Genomic DNA, 12,921 nt, shown 5'->3' on the forward strand with positions numbered 1-12,921 from the left:
CTTCCAAATTTGAACCATATTCACACTATGGCAGGAATTTATATTAAATGAGCCAGAGCTGTCCTCGCCAAATATGCCAAGTGGGCAAAAACCCTCCTAAACCCCGTAAACACGTTTTCAAGCACCCCCATTGCTTGCTTAGCAAGCATACGCAATTCGCACGTGACCCGCGGCCTCACGGCCTATAATTAGTTAGTAAACTGTACGCACAGTCTCCTACACAAAGCGGGAAAGGAAAGATATTGGGCATTTGAGAGCTTCCTTCCTCTACTGCGACTCTGCCAAGGCCTTTTCCAGACCCTCTCGCAGCTTTTCCTCTCAACCAATACTTTCGCTGGCGATTACAGCAGAGGCCAAAAGGTACACGAATCCCTCCCTCTCGTTCATGGGTTTGGTGTTTTTTTTCAATGTTTTTTTTTATAAATTTTTCTACTGCGGCTTATATTTGGGTTTTAATTTGTCTCTGTTTGGTGAAATTTTCTGGGGTTTTCTGGGTGAGGATACTTTGAATTGGTTATGCATGTGTGAATATATGTGTTGGATTTGTTGAATTTGGGGTTTTTCTTTCTGGCATTTTTACAGTGAAGATATCGTCATTCAATGAAGTGTTGTGGTGCGTTGGTGTTGGGGCTTTATTGTGGCGGCTTAAGTTTCTGTCAGAATTAATTTCATTAGCGGCTTACTTAAGTTTTATTTGTTTTTGGGTAAAAGAAATTGTTGAAATTTTTTGTTGTAATGTTGTCCAAGAGTTTGGAGAAATCACTAAGTTATTAATGTACCTTTCCTTTAGGCTTTTGGCAAAATTCTACATTACTGAAGGTTGAAACATCAATACGTCGTTTAGTAGCAATTCCCATTTTTTTGAATTTTTCTTTTTGTTTTTAAAATCAGAGGAAAAAAGAAGGTCGAAGGCACAGTACCCGTTGGGTAATTTTTCAATTCTATAATAGAATGGGGAGAGCAAGAAGAAGAGAGCAAGAGAGCATAATTGAGAGAGTATCAAGATATGGGGTTGAGGGTCTCTTCAACTTAAAAGCAAAATAATTTTTATTTATTTATAACAAAACACTGGTTATTATGCAGTTTTAAAACACCTCCCGGCCTTAGACTAAATTGGTAAACGTCTGTGGATACTTGGAATATAATATAGCTGAAAAGCTGTTGATGAATTCCTACCTTTTTTTTAGAATTATGTAATGTGGTATCAGAAATTACCGATTATCCATATAACAATTAAATGATGCAAAAAAGCTAATTACATCGCCACTGCTGGGCACCATGTTAAACCAATAGGTGGACTTCCCCCCTCTTTATATGAGAGTTCAATTTGGGGTTAGAGAAATTGCAGTTCTGGAATCCCTGTAATAAAGAATTATGTATATCTAAGAAGTTTCTTTCCAATGTAGTTTAACCGGTCTTTTAGGCCTTATAATCTTTATTATTTGCTTTCGTATTGAAAGCAGACTTGAGTTACATGATGCTGTGTGTTCTGTTCTCAAGCATGTCTACATGTTTGTGATTCTTTTATTTGAACAAATCTGCCCTAGTAGTATCAGAATCATGATAAATACAATATATAATTAATAAAGGGAAGTCCTAGTTAATGTCTCCGCCACATTCATAGTGTTACTTCCCCTTCTCCCTACTGAGTGGTGCATATCATGAAAGGGGATGGGAGTTTGCCATGATTTATGTGATGTAGCCTTTTATGAGTATCATTTGATTGACTGGGATGCAAGTGGTTTTATATAGATATGTTTTCAAAGTTTAGTCATTGACTCACTGGGGATGCTTCCTCTGGATTTCCTTTGTTGGCTTTACGAAATTGACAAGGAAAAAATTGTAATTGTCTACAAGATACAAGAAAATGTATTCATTGTACGATAAGTAACATGCAGGTTGTCATCAGGGTGGAGGTTTTTCTGAACCTGTTTCGGGTCCTTACTGCTTATATATCTACCGTCACTATTTGTTCTTTTAAATGTGACCTACTAATTCCCTTGTCCTGTTTATAGTTACTGATTATTAAAGGCCTGTTCAAGCTAAAACTCGATATGGAGCCCGTCGATTGGAGAACTCAATTTCCTGCAGATTCTCGAGAAAGAGTTGTAAATAAGATGTAAGTTGAATAGCATTGATCATATCAAAACATTGTTTGAATTCCACCTCAAGGATTTTCCTTCTTTAATTACTTAAAATTTATCTCGGCATTACAATTTTGGATTAGTACAATACTTTGTGTCATTACAAATTTGGATGTACATTGTGCGTACTGCCTTAATATGTGCTTAATTACTTAATAAATAAATAATAATAATTTAGACATGTTAAGCTTTATGATAATTCTACATAGGCTGAGCTTGGGTGAGCATCAGCATGACTAATTGTTTTGCAGTATTTAACTTTTCTTCTGTATGACTTATGAATTTTGCAAGCCAAGATTTTGAGCGTCACGTAGATTTGAATGTTTATATATTACAATACCATACTTTGACTAAGCCATTCTGATTGTTTACTAAAACTATTACATTTGATCTCATGCAGTATGAATACCTTAAGGAAGCGTTTTCCATCTTCTGACTCGGAAAAATGTATATCTGAAATCAAGAATATTGCTCTAAAGTTCGAGGAAAAGATTTATATGGTTGCCAGAAACCAGGTACCTTAGGTTATGAAATGCCTTTCTTCTCAAGCACATATTTCTATTCTTTTCCTCAGCCTTGCCGCTCTTGAAACTCAACAGCCTCCTTTTAGTTATTGTGATATTTCTGGACTGCCTAGGTTTTAGAAAATAAATCATTGCAGTTCGCTAATGCGTTTATTTATTTATTTATGCTTATTTAAAACGAAAGAGTCTAAATATAATAAACATTTCTTTTTTAATTTAGAAAGAATATGTAATGAAGATCATGTCAAGGTTGGAGGCAATGGTTCCTTCGTCATCAAAGTCAAACCCTCCCTATTCTGGTCCAAACACCTCGAATCCAGGTAAGACATCAATTTGAAAAACTAATTTATTGAGTTTTGGATTATGCATAAGAAAAGATTTAGGCTTTTATTTTTTCTACAGGGAGATGATTTTGGCACTCCTGATATCACCTCCCACTCCTCTACTCTCTCTCACAAGAGTAGTGCATGAGGGTATTTTAGGGTGATTTTGGAGTGCCAAAATCTTGACCCTTTCTTAAATCTGGAACAGTGTCAAAATATTATGCAATTTTAGCCTATTCTGTTGTTTTATATATCTTTCTTGGATACATAACATATGGTATTATATGTTCCCTAGCTAAATTCTATTTGATTTTTTTGTTTTTTGTTTTTCAATCATGAAACAGAAAATTATTATTAGTTTTTTTTTTTGGGGAAAAAACTGGGAACTGTTTTTTATATCTTTGGTGGCTACAAATTCAAATACTGGTATCACTGGGTTGAAGAGTAATATTGGCATATATTTCTTGTATCCTTCACCTATATTCCAATAACGTCATCTTGCTATTTCAATCTTTATTTTTCAATAACATCTTATGGCACTCCATCCCCAAGGTGGTAATCAAGGCCAATCAATTGCTGTTCAATCCAGAGATCAGTCTCAAGCACGGGAACAACATTCATTGCCTAATGTTCCAAATACCATTGCATCTGGTGGATTTTCTTCTAACTTAGTATCTGCACGGTCGACTGTCAGTGTTCCAGCTCGGGTTCCCTTGCCAAACAGTGCTACTGAAAATTCTAACTCGCAGAAGTCAGTAGGAAATTTATCAGGGCAAGGGGCACCTATCAATGTTTCTGCCAATAATGTGAGACAGGAGCACGGGAGACAACATTCACCCCACATTGGTACTCAGCAGAACCATGAGCAACTAAATCATCATCTTGGTATTCAGGTCAAGCAGGAAAACATCACACCATCATGTATAGCCCAGCAAAAACAACTACAGCAGTACCAGCAGCAGAAACTCTTAAAACCTGCTCAGAAACAGACCTCTCAACAATCTGTCATGCAAACTCCTGCCATACGGCCTTCTGAGGCACATGTTGCTCCATTTTCTGATCTTCGGCAGGATCAGATGTCTTCTTTCGAGCAGACAACACACTCTGTGATTAAGAATCATCCTCACACAGCATCTAGGAAAATACACCAATCACAAGAGACTCCTGATATTCATCAAAATGTATCATCGAGACCAGATAATCTAGCAATGCAATCACCAAAGCAATCACATTTGATGGGTACTCCTGGCTTGCAGCAGCAACAGACTAGGTTACCAGGCCAACCAAATAATGTACAACAATGGTTTCAGGTACAAAAAATGAATCTTTCAAGTACACATCATGAACAATTGGCGGAAAGAAACAATATTTCTGTACTGCAACAAAGCTCGCAGCTGCTTGGAACACAATGTCCTAGCTCAGGCACGCGCCAAAGCAATTTTAAAATGCAGGAGGAAACCCAACACACTGCTTCAGCTCTTTTGCCAAATCAAGGTCAACGGTCACAACCACAGTCCCTCGAGAGGCAACTGAACTCTCAATCACAGCCAGATAAGATGCGACAGCTGCCAAATCCAACAGAACAAGATCAGCAGCAAACATATCAAACATCAGGTAAAACTGTAAAACCAAATCATGTAATTTGGCAGAAAAAATAGATTTGTTAGATAAAAGAAAATAAGTAGAAACACCTTCCTAGATACATTATTGTTATATTGTTGAGTTTCTAATTTTTACGGATGTGTGGGGAACCTCTAAATTGTTGCTGGCTAGTCCTAAATTCAACCCAAAGGCAAATGTCATAAATGTTGAAAAGCCTGACTGCCTTTTTTCTCATCATTCTATTGGTTGGTTTTATTATCTATTGATTGACATGACTTTCTCTTCATTATCAAGCCTGGTTGCCTCTTTCCTCTTGCAGCTTATTTGGATTCTCATATATTTTAGCAGTGAAATTAAATTTTTCTAAGATTGATGATTAGTTATATTATAAGTCATCACACCCTAGCTTCTGGGTAATCGTAGTTGTTGCAATACTTTTGTGAAACTTTTGACTCCTCCATTAACAAACTGCAAAATCTCAACAACAATATTAGCTAGCTTCTAGGAATAAATATCTGCAGTAAAGATATGTTTTATATATATACCTTTTGTAAACTGGAAGCCATTGCCATTTTCTGGAATTATGTAGAAGTTGGATTTTCACCTTGATTATTAGTTTGTACCAAAAGAGGCTCACTTCTTAGGGCATCTATTCATCTAGGCCAGAATGAATTTTTAATTGAAAAAAAAATTTGTAGAATTAAATAGAACCCTCACTTTTATTTGCACAGTCATCCTACCAAATCTACTTTCAATTGACTTGTGCTTGCATATTTTTATAATTTTACAGGAACAGTAACGTCCACATCTGAGAATAGGATTTCATTTGTAGACAACTGGCAAGAGGATACCTATAGGAAGGTACTCTTTCTCTGTATTTGTAATATTAGTCGGAGAGGATTTGTTAGTCTAAGCCAAGTTCCTGCATTTTATTACTATATTAGCTTGTACTTTGTTTATGTTTGTATTTTATGGCTGTGCATCTTATTTTAATAGTAGTCCGCTCTAGCTTAGGCACTGGACTTAATTGATTGACTGAGAGATTTATTTATTTACCCCTTCTTTTTTTTTTTGCAAACCTCTGTAGGGAGAATTTATTAAAAGAAATAGAAAAGAACAAAGAGGGAGGAAATAGACTTCATATTGTAGTTTAAAAATGAGCACTGATTATCCTAGATAAGACAGTAATACACAAGCAATAATAAAGTCGTTTCAAATTATGACAAACTCCGTGATTAAAGTTATAATGAACTACGCCATTAAATGCAATTAGAGTGTAGGTTGGAAAAATAATTATTCTTGGATGTTAAATTTGCATTCAATCACTGTGTGGCTTGATGCATAATTCTAGTGGAGGCATAAGCATCCTCTTACACATTGGAAAGTTAGCTGAACTCAAACATAAATGATTTAAGTTGTTGAACTCTAGTATAACTAACTGGTTTCATTTTGGTGAATTGGAAAGTGGGGTTTTATGCATTTCATTTAAACTGTTCCTTGGTCGAATTGGAACATTTTTAGTCTGACATTTTCAATTCATTACTAAACTATTTTTGAGTAACCAACTTGTTATGACTCACAATTGTGCAGAAACCAAAAATAACAGTTTTACGCTCTCGGCTTTCCACCTAAATTCTTTTCTTCATGAAATAGGGTTTATTTTGCCCTGCATGAAATAAATGGAGGCTATCTACTTTTTCTTTATGAATACACTTCCTTCTTGGTGGTGGAGAGAAGCCGTAGGTTCTATGGAGATATAATTTGTTAGCAATTATTTGGTCGATAGTGGAAAGAAAATAACAGGAATTTTGAGTAGTCGGAGGGGCATCACTTTTGGGGTTCAATTTCCCCTGCAACCTGTGACAGCCCCTTTTTTTTTCTTTTTGAGCATGGATTGGGTAGCTGCTGTTTCCTCATCTGACTGTAGATTGAGAGTTGTTTTGTTTCATTCTTTTTTTTTTTTCTTTTTCTTTTTCTTCATTTCATCTTTTCTTGTTTGGTGCCCTGCATTTGTAGGCAGAAGCTAGGATCTTTTGCAGACTGCTGGTCCACTTGGGTTGTGTTCTACACTCATTAGTATACATTACATATTTCCTATCAGGAAAAATATTAATAGCCAAATTTCAGCCTTCTTTCTTACACAACTGTTGACTTATTTATCTGATTGTTATTATTCTAGATCATATGGCATATGCAAAATCTTCTCATCCTGATAATGTGTGTGTGCGTGTTGTCATAATTTTTGTGTGCAGATACAATTACTGTCTACCTATGGTTGCATAGGGCAATTTTATTTAAGAATTATATCTGTGACTGAATACTTTAAAAAAAATGTTATTTTGCAGGTTGAAAGTTTAAAAAGCAAGTTTTTAACACCTCTTAGTGATATGCTTCGAAAAGTGACATATACCATCCAGCAGGTAAGTTACTGCTTCACTTCTTCAAGTTTTCTACCTTATCTATCCAACACAAGAACAAATGCTTTTTCAGCTTATATTTTAAATTTTATACATGACTAATTTCTATTATTGTTTTTAAAAATCTCTGAATTTTCTCCAGTTCAATTCCGTCTCTCAACAGACAGAAAGAGTCAGTATTGAGAGATATAAAGCATTGAAGAATAGGTTGACGGACATCATTTTGCATCTAAATGTGCCCAAAAGCAAAATTACACCTTCTTACAAGGAGAATCTGGGTTCAATGGAGAGGCAAATTCTGCTTATTCTTCACACGTATGGAAGGGCAAAGCCTGTTCCTTCACTGCAGCATGAACAACTTCCTTCTGATGTGCACTCTATGCGTCAAATGGTGCAACTTCATTCTCAAACTCCTCAAGTTCATACACATCAAGACGAAAGGAAGCTACCATTGCAGTCAGTGAACTTGCAGTGTTCTGCAACAAGCAATGCGACAAACTTCGTGAACAGTTCTAGGTCTCCAGCAGAGCATCCAACCCTGAAACATGACATGGTGCATTTGAGAAAGAATTTGACTGAGCAATATTCAGGACAAGCAAATTCGTTGACTGCAGTGCGGCAGGTTGCCTCAGGATCCTCAAAAATCCCTACAGGCGGTTCTCAAAAACCGAAGGTTCAGACCTTGTCACAAATACCCATACATGAAACCCAGTCTTTAAATGCTCTTGATTCTAGCTGTAGTACGCTTAAAGATATGCACCTCAAATTACCTAAAGAAGAGCCGGCTGTACAGACTCAAAACCCAAAGCAAGAACTTCGAAGGCACATGATCACGGAGCAACTAGTGCAACAACAGAAAATAGTGCACCAGCATCATGAGCCGGTAAAGCTGCAGTCTGGAGCTTCATTTCCTCACGCTGTGCCCAAAATTCTTGGTTCTTCCTGTCAAGAAATTTCTCAGTACTCTTCTCAGATTGACAAGAAAAATCTGCTGATACCCCTTACGAAAGCTAGAACGACTTTGTATCCCGCAAACTCCCCCTCTATTAAAATTTCTTCTTTGGTTCCCTTGGCTGCATCATCTAGGACAGGAGATTCTGAGAAACCTATTTCTGATACTTCATCCCTTTCAAATGCTGGGAGTACTGGAGATCCACAAGTAAATGGTGCACAATCTCCATCGCCCTTTGTCATCAGCACTCCTGGGATGTCTGCGTCACCCTTGCTCGAAGAGTACACTAATGGCATTCATCGTAACACTTCAACAATAATTTCTGATGAGTTGACTGTTTCTGAGCAGCCTATTCAGCGCTTAACTAAAGTGGTTAGTTTGATTTGTTGCAACTTCCTCTTTGATTGTTCTAGAAAGTTTTGGACTTACCGCTTAACATGGAAAATTATTATCCTTGTCCCATTGCAGGTGAACTTGATGTCATCTAAAACAATAAGTGCCGCTGTTTTGGATATTGGTTCCATAATGTGTACAACTGATAGAATATTAGGACCAGAAACCGATGGGAGATCTATAGGTTCGTTTGGTAAAGATTTTGTGGAAATGACCAATTCTCATTTGCTAAAGAGGTATTTGACCTGCCAAGATAACACCTTTCCAACAAGGAAACTTAAACGCTGCAGAAGTACAGTGCCAATGCATGTTGATGATAGCTTACCAGAGTTTAGTGATAAGGAGAAATTTGACTTGGATTCGACTGCAATATCTTACATCAGAAGGCCTAGGATTGAGGTATGTTGCTGGTTTGATAGGATCTTTTAATTTCTTATAGCTAATAATTATATCTAATGATAGCACTCTCTCATGGATGCTGCCTGCAACAGAGCATCAGTACAGTTGAGAAACTACCATCATTGTGATCCTTTTGGTTTTAATGGTTTGCTCATTTTTCTTGCCATTACCATCTGATATAAAAAGAAAGTGCTCTATCTCGTCTGCTACACAATGACCCAAATACTTTTTTTCTTCCAGTTTCTTTCTTTCATTTTCAACAACTACCTGGTATGAAAGGGACTCTCAAGTCATATCTCACATTTCTATTTGCATTGAGAGGATCTTTCTGAAACGTATTTCAGTATTCATTCATTGGTATATTATAGTAACCCGTACTTAACCTACATAATTTCATAAAAAGATTAGATAGACCGTATCTTGTCTATTCTATGAATTTGTGGAATTATTGTAGGTTATCTGAAAGAGTAATTAATTTGTGGTTACTTTTCCATGAAAATGATGTCAGCATCATTTACATAGTTTTAATGACTTTGTGATTACTTCATTATAATACTAGAATTAATTAATTAGTTTTTCCCTAGAACATCTATCTAATAGGTAATAAGTTATGCATATAAAGAACATATTAGGGAAGTCGCAATTCCAGAAACATTAATAGAAGAGAAGAAAATGAGGCAATCTGTGGGCAATCTGATGTGCATGGGATTTGGAGTCAGTATCTAAAGCTCAATTGCATATCTTCCACCTTGATAAAAACCAGCAGGATATTATCATTATAAAACTTTGCTTTTAATACCTCAATACATGAATTATGTTTTGCTCAAGAAAATATTTTGCTGTTTAGTTGACAAAGGAATTTCATGTTTATTTCAAGTTCAGAAATTCCCTTGTTTAGGGATCCCCGTTCTCTACATTTATGAACCATTTTCTGTAATTTTTTATAAAATCTAGATTCTAACATTGTTCTGTTATCCGTGTGTTGTTTGAAATGTATATTAGATTTTTATTTATTTAAATTTTTTGTAAAATATCTATGTCAGTTCTCCTCATTATTGTTATAATATACTATCCCTATATTCAAGCCAGGAAAGCTGTTTTATCCCTGTACCAGATGGTACAATTTGAAACTGGTTAATATTTCCTCTAGGCAGAGAAAGAAAAATATTGTTCCTGATTCTATTTATTTGATGTTGTCTTTGTGTTGTACTGTGGTATCCTTTTCTGGTAAGCTTTTGTACATCTCTTAAAGTAGGGCCCCATAGGGTTGAATTGGGATTACAAAAAAAATATATATATATATATATACAGTCCCGATCTCTTGGACCACAGGAGTCCAAGAGATTGTGGTCACCCACCGTTGGATATTAATCCAATGGTTCAAAATGATATATATAAATGCAATATGACATAAATGATTATTACCCGATTCAAGTCATAAATGAGTGAACCGTTGAATTTACATCCAACGGTGAGTGACCATAAATCTCTTGGACTACAGGGGTCCAAGAGATCAGGACTGTATATATATATTATATTATATTATATTTTACACATATGAAACTTAGCTGCCTTCTCAAAACTTTGGGTCATAGTATTTCTCCATGTTCTTACTGTTATCATTAATGCATCACATGTTGCAGGTGAATCAAACCCTCTTAGAAGAAATTACAGTAATCAACCACCAACTAATAGACACAGTACTGGATATCAGTGATGAAGACACCCCTCCAACAGTAACCTCAGCCCCAATTAAAGTTGGTGAAGGAACCATCGTCAGGTGCTCCTTCATTGCTGTGGCCATCAGTCCAAGTCTGAAGTCAGAGCAGGTTTCAGTTCATATTGTTTTACACATTAGTCCAAATGTGATCAGAAACCACATGTCTGACTTTTCGATTCCCGTATTAACTTTGTGTTAATGTCTATGTAGCTTTCAATCCAGCCTTTACGATTGCTTGTTCCTGCAAATTATCCGTTGTGCTCCCCCATATTTCTAGACAAGTTGAGAGTGGACATCAGGTGAGACAATGAGCCTATACTTTTGTCTTTATTTGCTGTTTGTTTTATACATCGTGCTACAACCTGAAGCAACTGTCATCTTTCTTCCCTTTCCCAAAAAAATTATGTTTTTTCTTTTCACCAAGCACAACAACTAGCTGGCACAACACTTGTCACACTGCTTTCCTCACACATCTTCATAATCAGCCTTGCACAAGATGCACCACTGGAGGGACAGCCACATAAGAGGTCTCCTCCTTTGGATTTGATCGTCAGCAGTCATCCTTCCATGTTCGACTGCCACCAACCATGCCAAATCTGCACATCTGGAGGCGTTTTGGCTATATTACTGCAGAAATATTTAAAATATGAGCCGACAGAAAATGTGCCTGACTTACCTAGGAGTGACTTCCTTACATCCTCTCTACTAATGTAAAGTCCCAACCCTTTCAATGCTTTCTAAAAACCTGCCTGTTCCCCAGCTTCCTCATCCATTAGATTCTTTCTAAAGCCAAAGTCCCAGCTGACAGGAAAGTTGTTATTCATTGCTGTACTTACAACTGCTACATTAAGGCTACAGGATAGATATAGAGCTGAGGGAATTCCCTATTAAAAGGTCTTCCTCCTCCAAAACATCTTTGCCAAAATCCTATTCTCTCCTCGTAAGACTCACAATTTTTTATGAAATCCTCATAGCCAAGACTAATCTCTTTCCAAGTGCACCTACTAATTTCCCTCACCAATGTTTGGCATCCCACACATTTTTCGGCGACCAATACCTGCTTCTTAATTCTTATCACCACATGCCACAATGCTTCCATCATCAATATGCAATTACATTTTCCATGAATCAGATTACTTTCTTCTTGATACATAATGATGATGGAAATCATGACAGAGTGAACTCACTGTTGAAAATACGGCAGTGAAACTTCTCTTTTCTTTTTCTTTTTTTTTCTTTTTTTTTTGGGACAAAAGGTTCCTTAAGTTGTCGCTATAAACTTATAGAGGTTATTTGTCTCTGTAGAGAGGAGTGCTCTTATTAATTTAGGCCTTGGGCTTTTAAATGATACATATTTGTCCGAGATTTTCACTGTTTTTGTGCCACATGGTCAATTATGAAGATTTATGCCAGATTTTATAAAATTGTATTATCAACTTAATTCATTGGCATGCTTTTCATCTGACCACCCTTGCAAATGATGATTAATTACCAGAATAGTTACTATTTGTCCTCTTGGCCTAATGAACTTGTCCCCCTTGTTGCTCTGGCAGTAATGAGCTAGAAGATCTTTCAGCAAAGGTGAAGTCAAAACTCAATATCTCTCTCCGGAGCTTGACGGAACCTTTGTCCCTTGGGGAGATAGCAAGGACATGGGATGTTTGCGCCCGTGCGGCTATTTCTGAATATGCACAGCAGTTTGGGGGAGGAAGCTTCAGTTCTAAGTGTGGAATGTGGGAAGACTGTCTTAGTGCTGCTTGAATCATTTTTGCATGTACAGTGCCTGCCTGTTCAGAAGTTCCTCTTAATATGCAGCATGCTCTGTGGAAGATACAGTCAGGTGGTATATAGTCTGCTGATTGTATAGATTTGGATGACAATGGGACCCTTTGAAAACAAAATTTTTGTTTGATGTACAAAAGTTTTGGATATTAAGAGCTTGTGCAGTAATTTTCTTTCTTTTGGTTCTGATGTGTTTTCCTTCTCTCTCTTTAATTAAAACAATTGGGGAAAAAAAAAAAAATCTTACAAAATATGTACCAGATCCCCTACAAGGCTATAACTTATTAGAGTAAGGAATTTTTGTTATAGATCATAGATGTCCTTCGCTTCATCTACACGGTGTAATAAAGCAAGGTAAGAGAAGCATATAAGTCAGGCTGCTTAATTAATGTATGAAAGTGTTGCTGAATATATCGCATTTTAAATGTTTGACCATTGAAAAGAAATCTGCGATAAGGAAGGACTGCCCCTGCATCTTTAAATGTTTTATTTAGGTCCAATCCTAGTCTAAAATATTGATAATATCAACGAAATATCAATAATATTATTGTTTTTCCGGGTCAAAGATATTTTGGAACATATTCGTACACATATTCGTAATCATAGTCTATAATATCAATAATATCGAGATGATGAAAACAATGAAAATTTTGAAGAGTTATTTA

The 12,921-nt window shown here is 36.3% G+C and overlaps 1 protein-coding gene across 2 annotated transcripts; it reads left to right on the forward strand.

Annotated features, from left to right (window-relative positions):
- The first annotated feature begins 234 nt into the window (after positions 1–234).
- On the forward strand, positions 235–12,665 carry LOC117620195 (mediator of RNA polymerase II transcription subunit 15a-like). Of its 2 annotated transcripts, none has more exons than XM_034350335.1 (12): positions 235–360; positions 2,016–2,119; positions 2,545–2,659; positions 2,889–2,988; positions 3,544–4,605; positions 5,384–5,454; positions 6,939–7,013; positions 7,153–8,334; positions 8,431–8,754; positions 10,398–10,583; positions 10,685–10,773; positions 12,028–12,665. In XM_034350335.1, the coding sequence occupies exons 2-12, from the start codon at positions 2,055–2,057 to the stop codon at positions 12,233–12,235; spliced, it is 3,477 nt and encodes a 1,158-aa protein (XP_034206226.1). In that variant the 5' UTR covers positions 235–360; positions 2,016–2,054; the 3' UTR covers positions 12,236–12,665. The 2 variants fall into 2 exon arrangements, with proteins under 2 accessions (XP_034206226.1, XP_034206227.1); XM_034350336.1 differs by having other exon boundaries at positions 2,043–2,119; positions 12,028–12,235.
- Positions 12,666–12,921: the final 256 nt, after the last annotated feature.

Source organism: Prunus dulcis, chromosome 2 (assembly GCF_902201215.1).
Source record: "Prunus dulcis chromosome 2, ALMONDv2, whole genome shotgun sequence".
Taxonomy (NCBI): domain Eukaryota; kingdom Viridiplantae; phylum Streptophyta; class Magnoliopsida; order Rosales; family Rosaceae; genus Prunus; species Prunus dulcis.

Excerpts from the sequence above, each read along its gene's own strand:
- LOC117620195 (XM_034350335.1), top strand. The coding sequence starts at position 2,055 with ATGGAGCCCGTCGATTGGAGAACTCAATTTCCTGCAGATTCTCGAGAA. Across the intron at positions 2,989-3,543 it reads TCCAAACACCTCGAATCCAG|GTGGTAATCAAGGCCAATCA; the intron begins GTAAGACATCAA and ends TCCATCCCCAAG. Across the intron at positions 7,014-7,152 it reads TGACATATACCATCCAGCAG|TTCAATTCCGTCTCTCAACA; the intron begins GTAAGTTACTGC and ends AATTTTCTCCAG.